We start from the raw sequence: 27127 nt of genomic DNA on the forward strand, positions 1-27127 counted from the left end.
TAAATAATGTAACTGTTATTTGTATATGACAAATCATAAAATGGAAGTAACTATTTCCAAAATAGTTCATTACAAACATGCTTAGATTACATCTAAATTAAAAAGCGAACAACTACGCTCAGTTCCAAAGTGTCTTGTTCAGTGGACTGGAGCCTTATCTTTACAGCTGTTGGCTGTACTCAACTCAAAGCACCCAGAGATGTGCCAAATCTAGCTTTCTGCAGTTGCTACAAATGGGAACAGACGGACAGCAGCTTTGAAGACACACCCCTACAGCACTCAGTGGAAGCAGCTGAGAAATTCATATAATGTGGGACTTCTCAATCGATACATTCAAAACCTGTCTGAATGTGAACAGCAGAAACTGGAATTGCAAAACCTTACCTTAACACTAACAGGAGCTGATCTATGCATGTTACACTTTTCAGACTCCCATTTCCTACACTAACGTCTTATAAAGTAATTATCATTACCACAATTCAACATCAGCCTCAAAGTGAAGGTCTTTCAAACAAATCTGTGCTGACATACTGTATCTTTCAGCTGTTTCTAAAATGTTTTCACGAGTATTTTCTCCAGTGTTCCATTAAAACATCTAGTTTAAATACAGAAGTCACTGCACCTAAATTAAAAAAAAACTGTTAATTTCATCAAACAGTTTCCTGAGATCACAGTTGTCAAAACTATACAGCTCCACACAAATAAAATCACCATCTTCCAGAGCGACAAATGCATTGTAAGAAGAAACATAAATAAGACAAATTTTAGCCCAGTCTCATTAATATTGTCTTTTGGACAAAATGAGTAATATGTTCAGAAATGTTATAAAACTATAAGTTTCAAAAACACTAGGAAAAAGAAAGGTTTTACTAATTTTTATAAGAAAAAAACTGAATACACACTACTGAATACAGTAGTACGCAAAATCCTACACTCAGAACTATATGTTGAATTATGACACTGAATCTGGCAGTGTATACTGTAGACTACAAATGACATTGCACACGTACCATGATAAAGTCTTACTTCACAATGCTATTTTCACCAGTTTATAAATAATGGATTGTTTCCATACTTGTATTCTGTATAGAGTTTCAAAGGAAACACTAAAACATTTCACATAAGTTGAAAAATTAACCATCGATAGTTTTCACTGTTTCCATGAAGACACTGTCAAACATGCAGAAACAAGAATTGCAGTAAACAAAACCTGACTTTCTTTGCATCCACACATCATTGCTTCCTTTGCTTTCTTCATTTGTAAAAAGTTGCAGAATGAGGCCTGAGCTCTGTATTTGTGAAGCGCGTCCGAATGACAGCACAGTGGCCCGTGCCCTCGCTCACCCTTAACTGCGCCACAGCGGCCTTGCCCTCTTCGCTTTCCTCGTCCAGCTCGTCGTCGCTCCACTCCCACTCCCCGTCCTCCGTCTTATGGAGCCGCCCGCTGGAGCCCGGCACACGCCGGACCTTGGGTGACAGAAAAAAAGAAACACTGGGGACTAGCATTTTAACCGTTCAATTGTTTTTTTTCTTTGTAAATTACAAAGTTGATACAAATTGATACAAAATTTAATAACATTCTTTCACACTGCTCTGGGTTCAGCTTCTGGTGGGTTTCCTCTGGGTGGTCTGATTTCCTTCCACAGTACAAACACGTACTGCTGTGCTAAGTGGCTTCTGGGAAAACTGGCCCTGGTGTGAGCATGTGTGAGTCTGTGTGTGCCATGCGATGGACTGGCGTCCCGTTCAGGGTGTAACCTGCCTTGCACCTGTTGCTTACCAGGATAGCCTCTGGCACTCCCCGTAACCCTGTATTTGGATAAAGCGATTAGAAAATGGATCCTGGCATTGTGGACTATCCTGCAGTCACTGTAAAAACGTTCTTAACATTTCAAGCAGCTACAGTATGTGACATGTCTGCTGATATGAAGACATACTGCTGTACTGTAGCCTCTCTGTCAACTTTGCATTTTGTGGTTTTTAGCTTTGCCTGTTCAAATGAATCTGCCATAAACTAGGGTTTGTCTGACTTTTGGAGTTAAAAATGGGGCTTCTTAAGGTAGAGCATAAATAAGAAACAAGTGTGCTTAAAACTAACCTGTGTTGTGTTCTACACTACTTCTATCACTACTACTATCTACCACTACTATCACTACTTCAAACTTCAAAAGGAGTTAACTTAAGATACCCTTAGACTTCTACAAAACTAATTTCCTGTGTGGGTTTTACTGCCAGTATAAATTATAGATCAAAGATATAAATATCAGATATGAATGTTTTTTTTGAGTGTCTGAAAACATCAAATGGTATTCATCTCTCCTGTAGTCAGCAACTTTAGTTGAATCCCTTACCTTTTTGGATCTTTCTGTGATTGTAGGTGCCCGTTGTAGTAGCTTTTCTTGTAAATATTCTTTGTTCTACATTTGAGAACAAAAAGGGGATAGGTAAGAATTTCATCCCAAATTTCACACTTCAATTTGAACAAAAAGAGCAGCCCAACTAAAATCTATTTCTTCTGTTTTCAAACTAACGACTCTCTTACTGGTTCTTGACAATGTCCTCAGAGCGCCTTTAACATTTGGAAATCTAGGTTCAGAGGGAAGAGTCACATTTACCCATCTACCAACAGCACTTACAGTAGCAGCTGGATTTCTTTAGAGGCTTCCCTTTCCAGTAGTCCTGACAAGGTTCAGCCTTACTTAACCTCTCAGATGTGATGTGGTATAGAAGGGGGTGATGATGCTGTCTTAATACTTAAAGTGTACTAGTCCAAATACAAATACCAAACACTTATTTTTGCTAGCACTCAAGTGATTTATATGTCATCATTATATTACATTGTATAGATTATGTTATAGTGTTAAGATGTACATTTTTTCCCATTGCAGGATGTTGCACATATTTGACAAAGTCAGCATGATCCTTGGGTGCTGTGGCTGGATACCATCTTAGGGACTTTTTTCCTTATATTTACTGTGAAGTGTAGTTTGTAGTCCTCTGCCAAATCTCTTGAGTACTGTGTACTACAGGGTAACTGATGTTTCACAGTACAGAAACCACATGCAGACTGTATTGGAGGCACATTTTGCATTCGCGATATCCAAATGGTGAAGTAATTAAGAATAATGCAAGTCCACATAATGATTTATCGACAGTGATGCATGATGCAAGTTTAATGGCTAAGGGCCTAAATCTTAAAACCGCTTATCATGCAGTCCAGTTGTTCAGGCTCATACTGCATCAGATAGTGAGAGAAGCATCAGCTGGGGGTGTTAATCCCACTTTTTGTTACAGTAAAAGACAATTCAAAAGCAGCTCTAGCTGAACAATGTAAGGAATTTTGGCGTGCCTCTGATTAGCTAAACATAAAGTACATTGGGATTAATAGCTGCAAAAGAAATAAAAAATTGACATTGTTTAACAGTATGGCAGAAGAGAGCGCTAAACCTTCCCTTTCAGCAGGAATGCGGTTTGCTGACGCTGTTTCAAAACTAAATTGACACGAAGCAGAACCCCGAGAGTGCAAGAACATTTACCTTTGCCTTCTGGAAGAATTTGTGCTTTAGAAGCTCTAATGATGTTGGTCTGAAACAGAAATAAGTAATTAGTAGGGCTTTATTTGGTTTTAATACACCATTTCCTGCTTCAGTACATAGTACACGTAAAACTGCTGAAATATCCACATCTTTAAATGATGGCTATTATTTACAGTACATTAGGAGACAAAACATATCCAATATGGTCAACTGAAAAGAAACAAGGATTATGTAATGGGAAACAATATTGGCTCTTGGGGATTTTGTTAGAGAGCTTGCCGAGGACATCATCAGCAAACTAAAATGATCGTAAAGTGGTCAAAAATCCAATTAAAACAGGTCTGAATTTGTTAAAAGGATCAATATTTAGACCCTTTTTTACACAAAATACATCTAACAAGGCACTTCAAAATGTATACATTATTAAGAAGCTGACAGAACAAATAAAAAAGGAAACACTGGCCTCCATTATTCTTTAACTTCACATTCTTGACAATTTTCAAAGTTGAAAATTCTTGACAAAGTTTTATGCCAGTTACATGAGTTGTGCATTCTTAGCCTTTATGAACAGCGTGATCTCCAATAAAACAGCCGTGTAGTTAAGTATGAATTTTCACTTCACCCAACTGGGATCTCTCAAACACAAAAGAAGCAGCTTAAAAAAGGATTTGCTCCAATTACTGAAACATCACTACCATCATTCTGCCACTCAGATACAGTTATTGTACTGTATGATGACATACTGTTAATAGCTGAATTTAATTTACAGGACACTGGAATAAGCCAGGTACTGTTAGAATCATGGAGATTTGAGATGAATCCTAATGATCTACAACATCATCAGTGGGTGAAAGGTTACACTGGTTACTGTTGCAGTTATTACTATAAAAATAACACCTTCCTTTTTACTAGTTGACATGGGGGATAGTTTCATGAGCTGTTCAAAACAAATCCTGGGATGATGGCTACAAGTTAAAAAAAACAAGGGAAGTATTTTAGACTGTACATTTAAGCAGAAACAAACCTACAGTAGGTTAAGAAGAGTACTCTGGTGTTCTACCACTTATTAATCACTAGCAAGGCATTTTACTGCAACACAAAGGATATTTCTGAGATCTTTACTTTCTGGATTATTAAAATTAGGGTTATTTGTAAACCCAGTGTTTTTTCTTATTGGTTTTCACCTCATGCTTCTTTTCTATGCTATATCTGGCTGTTAGAAGGCAGAATCCTGTTTTTATCAGATTATTTTAATGTTGTTCATTTTATGCTCAGATGTCCAAATCTTCTGAAAGATGCTCTGTTTACACTATGAAGAATGAATACAAGTGAATTAGTTTTATAATATTTTAGAAACATTTGTTCTACAGAAACATTTTTTCTTATACTGTAATTTGTCCTATAATGACCTCAATGGCTTGTTTACAAAGCATTCTCAAACTGTTCAACTGTTTGAAGGCTTTCCAGTCCTAGAGCTTTCATTTCTGTTTTATGTTTTCTACAATAACATTTTTTAAAAAATACCCTCCTCTGTGACATAACTGCAGATTTGTCAATTTTATTGTTTAAAGCATAACACGTTACAACACAGATTAAAGTACATCACAACAATTATAACAGCTGCTTCAACATCAACTGTGAAATTTAGAGCCATGGTTCTCATCCCTAATCCATGGTTCTAACTGAGCACTCATCAATAAAGACCAACCGATCTATAGCCCATTAAGTCAAGCCTTTATATGGAGATTAAGAAGTGGGATATAGTAAGTAATTAAGGCAAATGCTTTCTAAAAAGCTTTTAGAAACTACTAAAATTGAACTAGTGGAGTGTTTGATATAGTGTCATTTCCATTGGCCTGAACAACAAATTGGTCAGCTATTGAGAGCTGTTTTTACAGAAATAGGGCACAAACTCCTTAATAAACAAGCTAGAGGGATAAGTTCCGCATGGTTAATTGCTTAGCAAGAGCGCTCCTGTTTCTTTGGATTACAAAGACTGAAGCAAGCTAAACGGGTTAAAATGTCTAATTGAGCAATAAGTCCAATTAATTAAAGGAATCAATTAGCCTATAAACTTAGTTACGAACTTAGAAGTTATTTACACCAAAAGACAGAGGGTTCTTTGAGTAGTAGGCTTAGATCATGAGTCTTTCAATTGCAATAGGTTTGTCATGAAAAGGGCTACTCGGAAACATCTATATTCGACCTATGCCCTGGGAATTAAGTGGAAAGACTTGAAAAGAGCTTTCCACAAAAAAGCTGCACTGAGCAGAGCTCAAATGTATTGTTTAGCTAGGCAATCTGTGAGATATAACAATGAGGTAAAATTACCATGATAATATCAAAGCACAATTAGCACCACTACATTAATGTTTCATGGAAGGTTCGATGTCATATATCTAAATGGCAAACTACCACATTGTCATCTGTACAACGCATATTGATGTGATGAACGGGACTCTTGCCTTTGTCTACAATAATATTTCTTTTTTGTAAAAATACTGTGTTTCAGAAACCCTAAAAAATAAATACAATGACTAAAGGCAGTGTCTGGCAGATGACAACCGTTAAAAAAAAACATTCATCGTTCAAGCTTAAATATTTTTGTACGATAAAAAAACTCTTATTGATCTCTTCCTAGAGAAGGAATACCAATGAATTACCGTTTCTCTGGGTCCTTTTGAAGACAAAGGGAGATCATCTTCCTGAAAGACTTGCCATATTTCTTTACTGTCTCCTTATCCATGACACCCGTTTCCAAGCAAGGAGGGTCGTTCTGCAGGGTTAGCATTAACACCTGGAGAGAATAAATAGTAATCAGCACTATGGAGCATGCAAGGTACAGTATGTCTGTTTATGGCAGAAAACCCTGGTCTATCTTAATATTTTTGTTTTCCACATGTACAATAGGTCAATAAGAACAAATTCTCAAACACCACAAATCAAACGATGATTTGGAGGTCATTTATAGAGAAGGACATTCACTGGAGCAATCTTAAGGAAGTAATTTGCTCAGCGGTACACCAGCAGTTTGTTTCCCTTACTCAGTTAGTAAAAAAGGTCTTATTTCTGTTTTTCAAGAATGGTCAGAAGTGCTATACTGTACCTCATATTTGAGAAGTGTAATCATTAGAACATTTTGTATTTGTAACTGAATAATGTTATTACAAATGAAGTATTTTAGGTGGGTTTAACTGATGGCAACACCATATATCATATCCTTTAAAATTAGGGCAAAGAACTGAAAGAAATTTTAAAGAGTTTAATAAACCTCTGAAGGAAATTTATCAACTTGTAACAGTGCAGTAATGTATTAGAAAAGTAATCAAACCCAATAAGAAAACCTTTGAAAATTCAATATATATTAACTTTATAATAACACAAACATGAGAAAGAAAGTACAGACCTAAATGATAACATACTGTATATATGGGGCCTTAACTATGTTGTGTTTATGCCCATAACATACATGTAGCCATCGACTGCAAAAAGATTAATAAGATTAGTCTGCAAAAATTAATTTCACTACTACCATATTTTACTGCATTTAATTGTACTCAATGTTTTGCAATAGACTTTACTGTAACATTTAATTAGCAGGGAATTACATTGGTTTTAAATGAGTATCTTCATGTGTAAGTTTTTATTTGGCAGCTACTGGGTTTATCTTAAAATTCAGCCTTCAGATACAGATCTTTGTTTATGCAGTCCCTATTGCCTTAGCAATTTTTCATTTCCCAGAGTGCATGTTCTGAATAATTTATAAATATCTAAATCAACATCAAACTTTATTTTGTTTAGAGGAAGGCTAACAGACATCACTTTAGGCTAGGACAGCAGTGAAAACTGTCATTTTCCCCCCAAAAAGTATATAGATCAAAACCACAGCACAAAATGCAAAACAGTCATACAAGTGACAGGAGAAGAAGTCAAGAGAAGAAATGGAAGCCTCATAATAACACTCAAATTTTATTTAACTGTAAGACTTTCGACTTCACAAATTTTCTTTGTTAAAAATCTGCCTAATGATAGTGGTAAACCATGCTGTGAAAACTTGATGTCAAAAATTCTCATGACAGAAGAGAGTCTTAAAAGTTGAAAATGTTATTCTTCTCGGATGAACTTCACCCTGAAGCGGCTTATATATTCTGATGAACCCCATACCTAAGCAGTCTGAGCCCTTGTGCACTTGCTAGGGTCTCCTTTGTTACAATGGTTACAGCTGAAGTTCAAGATGAAAAGACCTGCCCAAGACCTGCGTGGTGGCTGCTAAAAAGAACAAGGGGACCTCATCTGCATCAGGTATATCAGCACCCACCCCTGGGACCTGTAATGTGCTGTACAGATGGTTTTTTGTCCTGGTGGAAAAGCAGGCCACTTTGATAAGACTTTGGATCTCATAATGGAAAACATAAGACTGTCTGCGCTTATGTACCTAGCTGCTGTTAAGAATAGTTAGCCTTATCAGAGACAGTGGATTCAGTGCTCAATAGGGCCCACAACCAACTTCTAATGGGTAACTTTAACATTCACACCGAGAACAATGGAGATACACAGAAGAGGGTGACCCCCAGATGTCAAACTGAGAGGTAAGTTAGTGTATTTCTGTACTAGTCATGGACTGCCCTAACAAACTCTATGTTCAAATCCATGGTTACTCATACTGTACACATACTACGGCACCTTGGGCTGAAGGTGAACTTTGACTTTACAGTCATATCATTTATATCTTTATGTTCTTTGTACTCATTCATGGGTGAGGTGAGAGGAAACTAAGTACTATCAGGTACCCATTTAACTAGATGAACAGATAACATGCGAACAATTAGGAAGTCTGGGAATACCATGTGGAAAGATTTCAATTCCCATCTCCCAACAAAAAATATTTTCTATCCCAGATGAGGTCTTGGACATTGAGTTTGAGTGGATCAGTGAAGAAAGAGACCTTCCAAGCAATGTCCATGAACTGGACTGATTAATCAGATGGTCAAAGATCTGCAGCTCTGGTTGTTACTAAAGCAAAAGCCCAGGCATATCAGGAATTTGGATTTGACACAGACAGATTATCATATGGCCATAAAGGTGTTCTACAAAATTCTTTGATGCCTTATGAGGTGTTGACAGAATGTCATTCAGAAGGAACAATACAGACTTTTGTTCTCTCATAGACACAAAGGGTTGAGGGCTTTTGACATACCAGTTAGCACTGACTGACTTTGAGAAGGCACAGGGCTGTGTTTCACAAGATATCACGTGGGAAGTCTGAAGAAAGCATGGTGCATCTTTAAGGTATCCAGTCCTGTATTCGTGGACTGGAAGCTGCATTGGTATTCATAGTATTAAGTTGTGTTAATCCATGACTAGCACCAACCACTCCTTCATGAACAGGATATCAAGATGCAGCTGAGGTGTGAAGAATGTAAGGTTTGCTTGGAGTTGACCCAGAGGTGACATCTCTGAGGTAGATGTTCTCTGATTGTGATCTCTTGTCATGGACTCAAATATTTTGCAGCCATGTGTGAAGAGCCTGGGATGTTATGTTTCATTTTCAGCCAAACCTTACGAACTCCATGATTAATCTGACACATAGGATCTGTAATAATTCTGATGCACTTTAACGAGAAAATACTGAGAAAAGGTATTCATTTAAACGACAATGTATAAACTCACAAAATCTTAATGAGTTTAAGTCAAGCTGTTTTAGGAATAGCATATTTTCTAAACTGAAGATCATTCTATGGGGTTAAATGGTTTATAACATTTAAAAGATATGTTTATATAATCAGATGTAACAATTCAAAATAAAGGGCTTGTACATACTGTAACTTAATACTATTTATTTATTTCATGAGGAAAAGACCCTCCTGCTTCTCGCCAACACACAGGATGAGTTTTAGCCTTAAATGAAGAGCATAGACATTCATATTCCTCCTTTTTATTGACTGGCTTTGAGATCCATGAATATGAATGATGGATACCATCATCACGGACAAAGAATTACAGCTCCAGGATTCTGACATTAGATTTAGCTTTTAATACATACAGAAAACTGTATGCTCTAAATATTTTAAAGAATATATGTTCTAAGAAATTACCAAACAATATAGGCTTGCATGTTGCCATGTAAACAGAACAAGACAACAAAATACAAAACAAATCTGACACAGTGCTTCCTCATGCTTTTGTCTTAAATAATGCCTTCAGGAAAAACTATTGGGACTGATATCTCTAATCTACATAAGTGACTTGGATGATAATACAGAGTCAACAGAATGAGCCTAGTTTAACTTCAGTAGCTGAAAGAAAGACTTAAAGGCAGTTTTAACAGTGTGGCTTACAACTGAAACAGGGACAAAATCGCAACTAATTTCACAGGTCAAAACAAGGATCTAAAATGAAGGGATCTGGAAATACTGTGAGTTTAGGAACTGTTAACCATATTAAGATGAAGGAGACTCCTGAATGCTTAAAAAGGAGCTCTTGCTTAAGACCTTCTGATATTGGGGTAAGGCATGTAAACTAGCTTTCCCAGAGGAAGGATGAACTGCCAAGCCTTGGATTGTGAACTGTATGTGTTCCCTTATAATCTGTTAGGTATTTTTTCTTTTCTTTAATGATTATGGCTTCAGCTCCAAATGACTCAAACAATCACATGCTTTCCACACTGTCTTCTTTACTAACTTTATATACATTCATATTAATGTATGGACTATGTATGGTGCAAAAAGCATTTCAGACCCTTTAAAGGTTTTCAAATGTTGCCAATTACAAATTATACTAACACATGCTTTTCCCATTAGTAAATTTATTGCAAACTCATATAGTCAAATGGAAAATGTTAAAGACAAAAATAGCTATTTATTAGCTGATAACTTTTGAAGAAATTAAAAAACTGAAATATGCTGCTTGTATAAGTATTCAGACCCCACACATTAGTATTTAGCTGGGACATCTTTTGATGCAATAACAGCTTTAAGTCTTTCGGTATAGGTGTCCACCTGCTCTGCACACATTTCAGTTTTTGATTTTCTTTAATATATCCGCTGAAAAATGTTCTGTTTTAGCACGTGAGTTTGCAATAAAAATACTTATTGGAGAAAACATCTAAGTATCATCTGTAATCCAGCAACAAATCCTTTTAAAGGGTCTGAATATTTTTGCATGGCACTGTATGTATTTACACAGTCATATGAACTGTGTAAAGTTATTTGTACTTACCTTCATGGGTGGATATTTGTGGTAAGGAGCTGCTCCTGTTGCCAATTCGATAGCTGTGATCCCAAAACTCCAGATATCAGCTTTGAAATCATAACCTCTGACCTACAGTTAAAAACAAAAGTTAACATTTTATAAAAACCTCTCCATATCACTTACTTCATGGCAGTTCTTCTGCCATCATATTCAAAGAATAATCAAAAGTTCAAAGCTTAGTTAGCAGTATTATTAGAAAATTACTGAATGAATACAAGTGAACATCAGAAATGGAGCATTTATGAGAATTTACTTATGAAGTATATTGCACACATTACACCTTGAAATGAAATGCATACTGACACAGCTTCTCAGTCTATTTATTTTGAATAAGGGAATACCTATAGTCTATCAAGTGCCCTCAGTATGGAGAAAGTATTATAATTTTTTTTTTCAATTGTATTGGCACTAAGTGTAGTGCTAATAGTTATAGAGCAAGGAGGCTGAAAGCCTCTTATACCTACTGTGTAAGAAGGTTCTACTAAAAGGTGTGGCTCACTTAGAGCATAAAATCCCGTTTTATACATAGAGTAATGAGAGATATTAATATTGTGAGAATATGGCGTGTGGAGCTTAAAGAGTAAAATCTTAAATTAAATGCACTCGTTAATGGAAGCCAGTGAACACATGTCAGAACTAGGTTATGCGGGCAGGGAGCCTTAAAGGTGTTAGAGGTTGAGCAATTACAGTAGGTTTAGAACCATTTGAAGTTTAAGGAAGGGGGTAGGGAGTCCACTATATAGGCTATAGTAATCCAGCCAACATGAAATGAAGCAATGAATCAGGGCTTCTACAGCGATGTCATCAAGAACATTTGCTGTTGTGTGGGCAAATCATTCAAAAGCTTCACTTGTTTTTCATGGCACAATAAATCATACAAAAAAGGTTCAACAAATAGGTGCACCAATGTTGTAACATATGCCTTATAGAAACAATACGGCAACGAATCATGTTGCTGGGTCAGGACACTGCCTGGGTGACGGGACTTGAAAATACTCACCTGTTCCATAACCTCTGGAGCCATCCAGCATGGGGTTCCAACAAAGGTTTTTCTAACTTTATTCCTGGTAATGTCGCCACCTGTTGCTAGGAAGGCACTAACACCAAAATCTATAAAAAAAATGGATAAAAGAAGAATTTCATGTTTACATATGTTCAAAGTCTTCCTAGAAATCTTGATGATTCAACTGTTTAGTTAAACTACGGTCGATGCAACTGTCCAGAGCTTAAGACTAGTCTTGATATTCCACAGGACAAATGCTATGCACTTTGATGCTTTCTGTAAAGAATTCACAGGTTCCATAGAGAATCGGTTTCACAAGATTCACTTGTTCAACCTTAGCTGTTTAATAAGCAGGTCACAACGTATCACCGTGTATGAGCACTGCAATATACACAGCTCAAAAAGCTTAACATAGTAAATACAAAGATTGGATGACCAACTATCTAAACTACCTCAAAGATTTACAAAAGCAAAGGGAAGCATTTTAGTCACATGACAAAAGCAGTTCTATTACAGTTCCTATTACAGCAAATGTCTATAAAGGAAGAAAAGATAAATAAATTGCATACCAAAAGGCTGTAGCCCAAGCTTTTAATACTTAAAATGGTTATCATACTATCTTAATGTTTAATTGTTTATAATTTAAAACATTTCATCAACAGTTTTGGACAACTAAAACAACTGACTTTGTGGCGATAAAGAGGAAAAAGTCTACTGAACTATTATTATGTTTATACAAATGTTCTACTTTTCATCATTTTAATTAAATGAAAGGTTCCTATATAACTGAAACAATTAGTCTGTATAGTCTCTGTAAATACAAAAGGCCAAATCCAGAGAAAAAGTCTTAAAAGGATTTCTGTTTAACAGACATTAAGGGTGTCCACTGAAATGAAGTATACAAATATCAAACATCTTGAAAGCACATGCTCTCGGTGGAGTCCTGCTTTTATTCCTTGAGGATCACTTATCCATAAAAATAAAAATGAACATGGAGAATACCTTCTTAACATGTGTTAATATATTGCTGACATTAGGATTCAGGACCTTACTAACAGAGTCCAAAAACTACAAACTCAAGGGAAGTTAACGCAGGCTTCAAAATACCTGCCTGGCTAGGCGAGATGCAACTGTGTGCTTTACTGTCTTTATTTAATGCCCTGAAATGAGACAAACTCTCTCATTGATCAACAACTTAAATAAGAAGCATTTGTTTTTAAATGTTATATTCTACAGATTAAGCCTGAAGCATCTTTCACATGCTAACATTCAATAGAACAGAATGTCTCGAGTGACAGCCATGACATTCCAGTCTCACTGCTCCAAATTTCACACTGCGTAAACCTATTTACATGTGCCTATTAAAATGCATACTATTTCTTTGCCTGACACTTACTTCACACTCTCATGTGTACCACATAAAAGTTCAACCAATGACCCTTGCAATGAACCAGAATTGATGCATTACACAGCAGTGACTCTCCACATCAAGACAATATACAGTACAGTACTTCATACATTTGCCTGGACAACAAGCCTCCATAAAAGGAAACACACCCAGGTTAAAAAAAAGCTTTCATACTGTTCTGTAATTTAAGATTTTTGTTATGCTTGAATGCAGGTCAACCTAATGGTCAGTAAAGTATATAGCCTACAGGGTATAAATAAAACAAATGAATATTTCAAAACTTCCAGTCTATTTAGAAGAGAGACTTTAAGAATCATAATTTCCAGTAACCCCACAAAGTATCAACAGACATTTTCATGAAAGCTGAACAGGATATGAAGACTTCGCTATAATCTTTACAAAACAAGCAGGATTGCCTCTTGAATTATCCTTCTATCCCATAAAACTAAGTCAAACTTTTCATACATCAAACATTTCAAACTGAATATGCCTGCATGTCAACATACCAAATAATACAATTTTTGTATATTCACTGGGTTTTGAGCTTGGACTTTCATGACGATAAAAATTGCAGCAAGCCACAAAAACTTCAATTGTTTTATTTTGCCTTACATTGGATTTACCAAGTAATGAAACAAACTAAAATGTCTGAAAACTGTACACAAAACTAGCCTCTGCAAAAATAAAAAATACATAACTTTTTACATTTGTTGGTACAACAAGAAAACGATACTGTTTCCTTGCCCGGGTTTCATTGTGGAATTAGTTTATGGTTGCATAAAATACAGTAGGACAATTACTTACAAATCAACCTCAATGTGTTCTTACCACATTATGAAAAATTAGCTTTTAACTGTGATATGTCTGATCAAACTTTTGACCAGTTTTAACCTACAATTAATTTTAAAATTCATATTAGAAATATACAGGATTACCAAAATATCTAATTTTCATTACAGGGAACTACGTTATCACCAAAGTCAACATTAAACAGCAGTCAAGGGCCTGAGGGCATCAAGAGCATCTACAGCTGCCTCACCAGGTGCAGAGACACTCCCTGACAAGCTGAAGATGACATACAGCATGTGGTATCTACAGAAATATATTCATTACATAGCTACTTATCTTACTATCCAAGCACAAGAGATGCCCAACATATCTATCCGCATGTGTATACCGAAAATGGGACACTCAAGCTAAGTATGGAATAGACTTTGTGTTTACATCGACACTTCATCTGCATCTTCTAGACAATGTGTAGAAGCAATAATAAAAATAAAAAGCACATAACGACAAAGTTTAAAAGTGTGGACATTCAAATAAGGGTATTTTATATTAAAGTTGTAAAATGTACCAATAAGAAATTATTTTTAAAAATTCTGCCCAATTTTGGCCGACAAATATATAGTTATTACAAAATAAGATACTATTTATTTGGAATCCGCCTGGAGAAGAACAACCAGATACTTTTGTGGACTCAAAAGAATGTCAAACTTGTGGAACTGTTGAACTGAACCTGTTTGGTCTTAAAAGAGAAGACTATTGGGAGACTATGGACTAGGAGACTATGGGGGGGAATTGATTCAAATAAACAAACCTAAATATTCATTTTGAACCATCCACATTGAACTCTAGACAAAACATTGGTGTCTGAGGAATGTGAGATGCCATCTTTCCTAGTAAACAGTCAATATGCGATTAGCATCTGTTCAGTAGATATCCTCTGAAAGTGCAGGAATTGAATGCAGACCAGAATTAAGAGATACATAAAAATGGCATTTCTTTATACAAAGGTGGCTGTGGGAGAGATGGAGGAAACAACTAAAGGAGGAGGCAAACATAATAAGCTCCAGTACTAATAATGTCTTAACCAGCAAACCTATTACTATCATTACATATTATAAAACATTCATATAAAGAGGACGATCAAAAATACACAAAATAGGAATGAAATTTCAAAGACAGATCAAAATGGCGCTGCATTAAAAGCAGCTGAAAATATCAGATTTTTTCTGCTTCAAGAAGAATTAGGTTGTGAGGAAAACAAACCAAATAAGTGAAACCTGGAGTTAATTACTCTTAACTACAGGCCAATTTATTTTAAAATTCCAATTAAAGTTCTTTTTTAATTTACTTCCACCTCTCACCTTGTTAAGGTGTGCTCATTGAAATATAACCAATTTGACCAAAGGAGTAGGAAAAACACTGAGTCTCTGTCGGAGTTACATGTACAGTATGTACAATGTTAACACTCCTGAGGAGAGACTGCATAAAGTTATATAGGTTTTAGTTGCTTGAGACAATGATCTTTAACAAGATTACTTTAAAACAGACTCAGTGCACAAAAAAGTGATCAAAGGTCCATTTGGAACAGAAATGTCTACACACAACTGGGACTGAGAACCACTGGTATAAATAATACTCCTAAAGATTATTATGCACATGGTTTTCTGGGCAACTACTGTATGTATGCCATAAAAAGAAAAAATACATAATTTATTTTTTCAAATCAAGAAAAAAATCCTTTGTAATTTCCGCTGCTGAGAGGTTTTATTCGCACATTATTTTAAAACAAGATATTTTGTCTGAATTGCTGCCAGTGGAACGAAATAAAAACAGTGGCACCAAATCTCTGAAACTACTGTAGTAAAATGACAATCAAATGCAATTTGGAATTACCTGCAATTTGTACTGAGCCATCTTCTCCAAGTAGAATATTGCCTGCCTTCACATCCCTGCACGGCAAAGAAAACGCATACATGAGTCACACGTGAGTAACATTTGCAGCATTTAAAACAGAAACGTTATAGACTACAATCGACATTTAAACACCTTGGTATCATGTGAAGTCTTTTGTTTTCTTCTAGGTGTCACACCTATTTTCTTCAGTACCCTTTTTGTGATTCTTCACCCAAGAGTTCATCTAGAACATGTTTGAGAATAATTGAAGTATAAAGTATTTTACAGTTATGAAACATGTTTCTTATCTAATGTAGTTATTTATAGATAAATTGAATGGTCATACAGTATTAAACTACTTGTTTGCTGAAACATAATTAGACCTGAATGTAGGAGTTAGCTTGGATAAAATAGAAAAATAAAACCTAGAAAACTGCACAAGCCCCGATTACCTGTTGACTGGGGTGAAAAAACTCTTTGACTAGTTAGCTTTTATTTTTGATTGGTGAAGAAAAGCTGAGAGACCAATTTAGTTCCTGCACATATTTAACGTGTCATTCGGTAGGTGCTTCCTTAATTCCCATTGGACCCTGAAGATCATTGTTTCAAAGCATAATGCTATCCATTCCTGTCAGTGGAAATTCACTGGGAATGTCAGCCACTTCATCTTTTTATCAGCTTCCCTTTGCTTTTCATATTAATAGCTTGAGTAAAACAGTGCAGTGCCAATAAGAAAAGGTGACTGCATGTGGAGTGACAACAATCGATCTCTTCCTATACCTGTAAGGGATACATTATAAAGATCTCTTTACAAAGCTTAACTATTATATTTGTCACAGCTATTCTGATGTCTGGATAGCGGTTCCCATACCCACATTCAAATTTAATGGTTCTTCACTTCTCATTTTTTTTTTCCCCACCTGTGCTTCTCTCCGATCAAACAAAAGTAGAGACTTGGGCTGCACATTTTTGTGACAATAAACTGAATTAAAAAAAAACCTGATAAATGCTCTGGTTGCAAACTACCTTCCACAAGAATCCTAAATCTATAAAGATCTTCATTTCTTTTACAGTGAGGAAGACAGTTGGTTAAGGAGGGTGCCAGTGTTTATTAAATCATAAATCATTAATTCATCAATACTCAGGCACAGCATGAAAGGCCCTGCTGATCACTGGTACAATGCTTAGCAGCTTGAACACTGTTCTCTGGCAGGCATATGGCAGTGGATAATAATCAAATCATTTTCAGAACTGTCTGCGGCTTTTGTCTTTTAAATAAAAGAATGGCTATTCTCATATTGTGCACACTTTATGCAAGCACCCACAGTGACATTTCTCTGCTGATATCACCTTATAATTACATCGCTAAAGGTGTCATTTGGAGCACAGGTATGACATTTATGAACAATGCTTTCCTGCATACTTTGCAGTGGTAGTTAAATGAAGCTGAACTATTTCCCCACTAAATCCCAGAAAAGAACAATCAAGCTACACCTCCACATACAGTTTGATCAAGGCCAGACTAAATTAAAATTAAACTAAATTAAAAATATACACAAAATATTTAGGAGTTACTAAGATAATAAAGTGGCGCTGTCTACGTCATTCATTTTGTCATTTTACTGCAGAGAACATATTGTCCCAAGGGCATTAGTGCACACAATCTACAGATCTAGATATACAATTTGCTGAGATACAGCAAAATCGTCAATTCCAATTAACACATGCATTTTATAAACCCTCATTCACAAACACAATCTATACATATTTCTATATCTGTAACAGCTAAGATGATATAATCATTAAACACTATACATAAACTTTCTCTTCACTGTATTCTGGAATAAAACATTAGGTGCTATTTTGTAAGTCAAGGTGATGAGATTGAGTGGCGGGACAAGGTAATAGACAGCAATGTGTTTTTAATGGAATCACCCCTAATTCTAGGAAGGAACTTCTAAGCCGGTTCCTTTCAAGGATCAGACCACAAACGCCACAAAACACATGTCTGAGATAATGTGAAGACTATTTATACTGATGACATAAAACACCCAGTTCTCAACCGTAAAACAAGCAATTTTTTAAAAGTTCAGGTGGGTAGCTGCGTCAGCATGCGTAGGCTGCAAAGGAATGAGTAATAGGTTTATTCCATGCTGAAAAGAGAAGAAAGAAAACACAACGTTTCGGCGGTGGAGCCGTGGAGACACACCCGAAGAAGGCTCCACAGCAGAAACATTGTGTTTTCTTTCATCTTTTTTAAAACACCTGATACTTATTTTTTCCCCACAAATGTGATGTGTATTTAAAAAATATTTATCTTTTTTTAGAAAATTCTACCAGATATACATATTAAAGTAATTTCCAGTTTGGTGTTTGGAGATTGAGAACGTTTTAATGTGAAACATTTGACTTGAAATCATGTTAGCATCAATGACTCATTTTTAATGGCCTAAAAAGCTTTATTTTAAGTATATGATGTATCAAAAGTACCAATTAGACATTTCAATAAAGTTCACCTGGTTCTCTCCATCACTTTTGTCTTAAATCTAAGTGCACAAGCACACTAAGTCAACATTTATGTCACTAAGGCATAATAAGCTGTGCAGATGTGTCCCTCCCTCCAAACAATTTGAAGTTTTTTTTCCCCTTTAAGCTTTTCAAGCTGGTTTTTACCTCAATTTTTTAACTTAATTAGTTCTCTGATTGTAGTTGAAACAGTCCATACTCTACATTTTCCAAGATAAAACATTTTTATATTGCTTGGAAAGCTAAATGTTTTTTGTCACTAGGCCCAAAATGGATAATTACTGTATAATGAATGAAAAAATATTCTAAACTCAGGGGCAATTACCATTTAAAATTTCACTCTCTTTTTGATGGATACATTTTACAGTAAATACCACTGGGCTTAAGTTAATAACACCAGTTATGCTGGTTATTTTCTGCAGATAGTTCCATTAAAGAGATTGAGAAGAGTAATTGTGAAATTGTGTGTACTTTTAAGTGACCCAGTTTTTGAAAACATGAAAGATTCATTCAAGTTAAAACAATTAAAAACCTCCTCAATAAGCTAAAATTTAGGACAAAGGTCAAAAGATTTCAGTCGAGTCTCAGTCTTCAAAGGCCACCCAGCTTTGAGTTGCCACAATTCAACTTTAATTGGCTATTTTTAATAGGGTGCAATAATAAATAGTATTTTTATTCACAGCATTAAAGCATAAAATGAGTTAATTATGAACTGCGAGAAGAGAAGCTTAGAACACACTGTTATAGCAATAGAATTGAACCATCTAACATACAGTATAAAGATGAAACTCAGGTACTTCTACAAATGGAGCAGCTGTTGTTAACGCTTTGATTAATTCCAAAGAAGGAAGTAACATCTTGTCAGACGCATATGCTACATCAGTTGTCCTTGCTGACTGTTTCTTCTGCCTTGGCCATCGACAGAATGCCAAAACTAAACCTACCGTACCACCAAAAGATCTCAAGCTGCTCAAGAAAGATCTTTCTTTCTACAAAAATAGTATACCTAAAACCCAGCCTTAGATGTTTCTTAATGATTTGTATTAAAAGGTCGGTGACACAGAAAGCAGGCTTGTGATACTGGAATTACATGATGGTAGTAGCTTCTTACTAGAAGCAAAGGTAAAACAAAAGAACAGAAAGCGACAGACTGGAAAGAGCTGGAAACGCAACAGAAAGACTGAGAGCTGAGACTACAGAACTTGTCTGAATTTTCTGTTAGGACAAGAAAGTTCTCCTATTAGATAATGTAAATGTAACTCATTTGTTTGCCTTACACCAGTAAAACTGTGTAATTTACTGGAGCACCTTACTCAGGATTTGAGTTCACAACCTTCAAGGTGTATGTCCAGAGTCCTCAACACACAACACTGTTAAGACCAAAAAAACATGCTTTGGCCTACTAAGCCAGGGCTCCACTATTAATGATTCAGCAGAAGCAGAACTAGTTCTCTTGCACAAAAGTCATGGAAGAAACTGCAGATACCAAATACAATGAATATTTACTATATGCAGTCCAATAAATTCAATTCAAATGAAAATGAGGTAGCCCAAAGAAAGGTAAAAGTCAATAACCTCCTCAATTTTAATTCCAACTTGTGTAATCATTATTTTTAAAAAGAGAATAGTATTAGTATTTGTAATTTTACCCCCTCTGAGCAACACCCCACTTCATGCTACCTTTTTGTACCCTGGGAATTGATCCAACAGGTTTAAGAGAATGTTAACAACATTCGATGATTTTATTTAAGAGCAGAATTTAAACATTTCTTGAGCCAGTGCTTAAACATTTGTGAAAATGTCACTGGGTTTGGATAAAGCTATAAAAAAGATTTAAAAGCATAGATAAAATATACTGGTAAAAGAAATGTAAATAAATCAGAAATACATCTGTGAATACTGCTGAAAAGTTAAAACAATTTTGAAAATTCACATCATGGCATTGAATTCTTATCAGATGACATCACTGCATTGTTTCCAGACTGCCTCTCCCTGGATTCCTGAGCTATGAGATTCGATGTGGTATGATCAGACCAAAACAATGACAACCTGACCTCTTCAGTTTCACTTCCTATGTGGATTGCAATGCTGGCACCACTTTTATCAGAATTCATTAACTGCTCCTCACATTTCCCTGACACAAGCTTGAAATGTTGGCAAACTTACACAAACTGCATGCTTTTTTATGTATCCTAAGAAGCTTAAAGTGCATTAAACTTGTGGCAGAGCTATTTGTATTTTGCAAAACCTCACATGGCCAAAAAAATATAAAGAACTTCCAAACCGTTTGACTTTCTTGATTTGAACTGCAGGTTCACAGCTTCTTCACAGTTTTATGACTATACAGTCTGGCTTCACAAAACATGACTAAAAATAAAGGGATACACTTGGCTACTTCTTAAAAGTAAACATTTTTTTTTACAGTTTGATGGAAATCTTACTTTCCCAGAGTCATGGAAGTGTATAACCAAATGAGCAAGATGGGCTTAATGGCCTCCTCTCATTTTGTAATCTTTTCAAATCTTTACATTCTTACGAGAGTCTAAAAAAAGGAGCCATTTGTATATTAACAAATAAAAGAAAGAAGTAGCGAAATGTAGGTACATCAGGGTCTTCTGGTCTTATCCACTTCCGACCTTCTTAACTCCACTTGCCAATAAACACAATTATCTCTTATTACCCATCTTACATGAAACTTGATAAAAAAATAGATTAGTCTGCAATTAACAAATAGGAATTTTAGTTCCCAAGGTCAGTCACATTAGCTTCTGGCACACTGCTTCCCAGCAGGATTTTTATTATAACACATTGAGACACTGCATTTAGTATTTGTTGGAATGCAGTAATAATGTTAATGAGATGTATATCTAATGTAACCACCTGAATCTTTTCATGTTCCTCCAGTTTAGACAACTTTGCACCTTCCTCACACTTGGAGAAAAGTACTGCATGTCAAGTCAGGCACTAGCCCACAATAATGGCAGTTCCATCTTTTCTGTTTTGAGGCAAAGAAGACCACATTTCCATTCACAGTGAATAAGAATCTAAAAATAATGCCATATAAGAGGAAGTCATTCAGCCCATCTTCCACGAGCTAAGTGTCCAAGGATCTCACCAGGTTGCTACTTGAAAGACATTTTGTAATCTGCTTTAGCAGCATGGTTAGGTAGCTACCGTAAGTTTCAGTTTGTGTCTTCTGGGTTTTGCTTCACTGTTGACCATGAAGACATGTTCAACTCTATGGAGTTGAACATGTCAAAGCCTTTGAAAATTCTGAACACTTGAATCAGATCCCTATGTAGTTTTCCATGTCTGAGACTAAAAACATCATCGTTAGTTGGTCAAAGTAGACTTTCCTCTGCACCCGAGAATGTACCCGATTGATGTTCTTTGGACTAATTCCAGAAAAGCAATATCTCCCCAAGTGGTACCGCTCCATTAAAGCACACACCACTAGGGTTAAGAACAGTTTTGTATCCTATGGTAGTGCACAAACTTAACAGTTAACTGTGCAATGCCCCAGAACTCAACGCATCACTGCACTATGCAATTTTTACTACGATGAATTTTTTTCTCCACTACCACATATTTATTGTTCTCTATAACATATTTATTGATCTGGTTGTTACCATTTATTATGTACTATTTTTGTACGTAACGACTACATTGTGTGGCGTTGTCTGTTGTACTGTGCATGTCCCAAGAGATCAGAGCAAGTAATAATTCCAATGTACATACAGTGGTGTGAAAAAGTGTTTGCCCCCTTCCTGATATCTTATTTTTTTGCATGTTTGTCACACTGAAATGTTTCAGATCATCAAACAAATTGAAATATTAGACAAAGATAACACAAGTAAACACAAAATGCAGTTTTTAAATGAAGGTTTTTATTATTAAGGGAAAAAAAATCCAAACCTACATGGCCCTGTGTGAAAAAGTGATTGCCCCCCCTCTTAAAACATAAATCAACTGTGGTTGATCACATCTTTGGAAAGCTAAGTTCAATTTCTCTAGCCACACCCAGGCCTGATTACTGCCACACCTGTTTTCAATCAAGAAATCACTTAAATAGGACCTGCCTGACAAAGTGAAGTAGACCAAAAGATCCTCAAAGGCTAGACATCATGCTGCGATCCAAAGAAGTTCAGGAACAAATGAGAAACAGAGTAATTGAGATTTATCAGTCTGGAAAGGTTATAAAGCCATTTCTAAAGCTTTGGGACTCCAGCGAACCACAGTGAGAGCCATTATCCACAAATGGCGGACCCATGGAACAGTGGTGAACCTTCCCAGGAGTGGCCGGCCGACCAAAATTACCCCAAGAGCGCAGCGATGACTCATCCAAGAGGTCACAAAAAACCCCACAACAACATCCAAAGAACTGCAGGCTTCACTTGCCTCAGTTAAGGTCAGTGTTCATGACTCCACCATAAGAAAGAGACTGGGCAAAAATGGCCTGCATGGCAGAGTTCCAAGACGAAAACCACTGCTGAGCAAAAATAACATAAAGGCTCGTCTCAGTTTTGCCAGAAAACATCTTGATGATCCCCAAGACTTTTGGGAAAATACTCTGTGGACTGACGAGACAAAAGTTGAACTTTTTGGAAGGTGTGTGTCCCATTACATCTGGCGTAAAAGTAACACAGCATTTCAGAAAAGGAACATCATACCAACAGTAAAATATGGTGGTGGTAGTGTGATGGTCTGGGGCTGTTTTGTTGCTTCAGGACCTGGAAGACTTGCTGTGGTAAATGGAACCATGAATTCTGCTGTCTACCAAAAAATCCTGAAGGAGAATGTCCGTCCATCTGTTCGTGACCTCAGGCTGAAGCGCACTTGGGTTCTGCAGCAGGACAATGATCCAAAACACACCAGCAAGTCCACCTCTGAATGGCTTAAGAAAAACAAAATGAAGACTTTGGAGTGGCCTAGTCAAAGTCCTGACCTGAATCCGATTGAGATGTTGTGGCATGACCTTAAAAAAGCGGTTAAGGCTCGAAAACCCTCCAATGTGGCTGAATTACAACAATTCTGCAAAGATGAGTGGGCCAAAATTCCTCCACAGCACTGTAAAAGACTCATTGCCAGTTATCGCAAACGCTTGATTGCAGTTGTTGCTGCTAAGGGTGGCCCAACCAGTTATTAGGTTTAGGGGGCAATCACTTTTTCACACAGGGCCATGTAGGTTTGGATTTTTTTTTTCCCTTAATAATAAAAACCTTCATTTAAAAACTGCATTTTGTGTTTACTTGTGTTATCTTTGTGTAATATTTCAATTTGTTTGATGATCTGAAACATTTCAGTGTGACAAACATGCAAATAAATAAGAAATCAGGAAGGGGGCAAACACTTTTTCACACCACTGTATACATAAGGCGATAAAATTCTCTACTCTATACCCTGCTCTCTTTCTTGCACAATACTCTTTCAAATGAGGTCTTACAAGTACATTACCAATCTCTCACTAGCAAATTATACAAGAACTAGACTCATTAACTAAAATAAATTCTATTAATCCTGTGATCCCTGACTACCTTGCATTTTTACTAATAACAGTCTCTTAGATGTCAAATGGGGAAAAGTAGTATGTTTTACAATCTTCAACATCCAAGTGCATCACAGAGGTTAACTGATTAGATTAACTGATTAACTGAGCACTATGCTGTCATTATTTAAGTTCCAGATTTAAAGCACTTTAAATCAAGTATTTAAAGTCCAGTCAGAGAAAGAAAACTCGTTTTACTGAACTGTATGGAAGGAATACAAAAAAAACTGACCGCAAGCATCTGTTACTATAGTAAGTGCTGGGTACCCTTGGTTACTACTCGTTACCATTGGTTGTTAACTGTAAACTGCTACTGTTGTATCATTATACGCACATGCTAAATTAATTAACTTTAAATAATTTTACATTTATCTGTGCAAGACCAGAGAAAAGAAAAAAAATGTATCTTTAGAATACCTGTGGCTTTTCATGGGTTGCTTAAACTGCACATGTGTACCATTAAAGTATCAGCTGTAAATGAAATAGTCTACAGAAACAGGAAAGACTACCACTCCTTAATTGTTTAGTTATGTGACACCTGAGACACAATCGTCAGAATTCGATGTTAATTATTTAGACAATTTCATGCCAAATCTGGTAGCGGTGAATGTGCTCTTATCATGCTTTTCTACTCTTTCATTGGAGATGGACTAGGGAAATCAAGTAAAAAATAAAAAGGTACACAGTAATTTTAATTTTGAATTTAATTTCAGTTTCATGTTTTCTCCAGTAGCCTTTGAACATTGTTAATGACATTTCTTGAAAAACAAATACAAATTTGAAGTGCACTTCAACATAGTTAATATAGAGTGAAATTTGCTTTTGTTTACATTTTCATAAATGTCTGTTTTGTTCTCTTTCTCAAATATATCTCCCTATTGATATTAAGTGCTGAACTTTGTCTGCTTTTCTTTGACATACCGAATGACATGGACTGTATTACTATTGAAGAATTATTATTTTTAGTTTTATTATTAAGAGATAGCTACTGTATATTGGTTTGCTATGAAAATGAATTGCAGTCAGGCCATCACTGTCTTCAGCAACATTTTGTTTTTGTGACCAAACACCTCCAAGATATAGATACTACATTTAAAGGTACAATCACTTTTGTAATTAGATACCTATATATGTTTTTCAGATAATACGGTATTGTCCTTACCAGAAATTTCCAGCACTGCAGGGGAAGACAAAGTTTGTTAAAATTTTCACACAAATTGTACACGCATTCATTTTGTGCCTCCAGATAACTTTGCATTTTTAATCCAGCCAGCAAATGCTCATTTAAAATATCAGTGCAGTAGATAAACACAACACAGACGCAGACAGCGCAGTTTTGTGTCAAGAAGCAGTACTTTGTGATTAATTAAAAATCTATCATTTGTGTATCGATATTATAGATATGATAAAATTTAGTTACTAATGTAGCCCTGGATTCTCCACTAAATTACAGGTTTTCCCAATAGCTGTATATTGGCAAGACCTTTCTAAGGAACATGTACCGTATTTACATACAAGTATGCAAATTGGTTCAAAGGAAATAAAGTAAAAGATTACTTAACTTGAAAGAGCAAGAAATTATTTCACCACGACTAACTTCTAGAAATTAAAATATATAGAAATGCCAGCAGTTCAAAACAGAAATGGCATTTTAGTTAATCTGAAATTACTTTTCTGCCATTAGTTTATGATGAATGGATTTCCTTTTTGTTTCAGAAAATTATTTATAAACTTTTGCCCCAATTGTAATCTTAAAGAAAATTTTACTGTTAAATTGCTTTCATTCTACTTAATCACATGTGCTCGCTGTAAGAAAAAGGCACGGTTTTACTTAAGAGTACAAAGTAAACACACACTCGCTATCTAGTTTACTAAGCTTGTGGTTGAGTTAGAATATGGCTTGAAATAAATCTTCTCTCATGATCTTTTGAATAGAAAGCACAATTCCAATCCTGTATAAACCAGTGAAATTAATCTGTAGGTCTCAGACCAAGTCCAGGTGATGATCACTGCATACAGCAAAATTGTCAAGCAAATTAAGCAAAACGTGACTCTCCATTTTAGACATCTCGGACACAAACAATAAGGGACAGTAAGGTCCAGCAGAAGCACACTTCCACACCCACAGGAGGAAGCTTTGTTATTTCCTGATATTGTGCACCTCTCCTTCTGCTGATATTTTGTCTTCACACAGTTTTTAGGGTATAAAGAGGCATTTATAAGACTTCTGTATTAAAGTCAGTAACTTTAAGTATACGGCATATTTTAAGTATACAGTAAGCTGTATAATTTCTTAACATTCAGCTGATTGCTTTTTTTAATAAAGCAGATTGCACATTCCATGTTCAGTAATTTACTGATAACATTGTAGTACATTTAATGGGTGAACACACGCTAGTGTAACCCTCTGAGCTGTTCATAAGTTCTTGTAAAGGCCTACTTTGTTGGTTATTGCTGTGTTGCCAAGAAGTGTTTGTAAATAGGGTCACATACTCACCAGATAATTGAGTGTTTCTATGGAGACAGACTCACCATAGAAAACAGCTTTGATTCTCTTTTCAGAAATTTGGAGAAAATATTACACACAGACGTACCTTTTGTTCAATAATTGTACGTTTGAATTCACTTCAGCTGTAAGGATTTTATCCATTTCATTTTTTCTTAAGGAAGATTTAACAAAGCAATTTAACAATAATACTAATTAAATATAATTTCTTTTACACTGCCCTTCTATCAGAAAGTACTGTACTAAATTCAATACTATTCTAAGAACACATATCAAAAACAAAGCCAAATATTATACAAAAAAGACAAAATGTATACCATGTACTGGCCAAATAAAGTCTAGAAAAAAATGGAATGGAAAAAAATCCATTCATGGCTCAATAAGGCAAAAGAGTAGGCTAATCTTGATCAAATATGGTATTATAATTAGAAAAGTATAAAAGATAAGATATTCACTATACTATTATACTTTATTGTGGCAAAAGGTAGATAAATCTGCAACAGCATTAGTTAAACCTACAATCATAGTGGCAAATAATTAGATTAGAATACAACATAAAAAAGTCTCAATATAGAACACTGTAAAAAATCCTAAGCAATGGGACAACGTTAGACAAAATTTAAAAACTGGCATACTTTAGCCAAAAAGAAGCTAAATCAATGAAGAATACTTA

General features: G+C 35.7%; 1 protein-coding gene across 1 annotated transcript in view; it reads right to left on the bottom strand.

The window, feature by feature from the left end:
- Positions 1–27127, bottom strand: part of oxsr1b (oxidative stress responsive kinase 1b) — a 121574-nt gene that overhangs the window by 19134 nt on the left and 75313 nt on the right. Inside the window, exons 5-11 of the mRNA XM_088918785.1 lie at positions 15878–15933; positions 11788–11897; positions 10755–10856; positions 6200–6333; positions 3537–3585; positions 2352–2417; positions 1345–1467 (exon numbers count right to left, since the gene is read on the bottom strand). Coding sequence (XP_088774911.1) covers positions 1345–1467; positions 2352–2417; positions 3537–3585; positions 6200–6333; positions 10755–10856; positions 11788–11897; positions 15878–15933 — 640 coding nt within the window. The remainder of the gene's footprint in view (positions 1–1344; positions 1468–2351; positions 2418–3536; positions 3586–6199; positions 6334–10754; positions 10857–11787; positions 11898–15877; positions 15934–27127) is intronic.

The sequence above is a fragment of the Atractosteus spatula genome, chromosome 6, assembly GCF_055471065.1.
Source record: "Atractosteus spatula isolate fAtrSpa1 chromosome 6, fAtrSpa1.hap1, whole genome shotgun sequence".
Taxonomy (NCBI): domain Eukaryota; kingdom Metazoa; phylum Chordata; class Actinopteri; order Semionotiformes; family Lepisosteidae; genus Atractosteus; species Atractosteus spatula.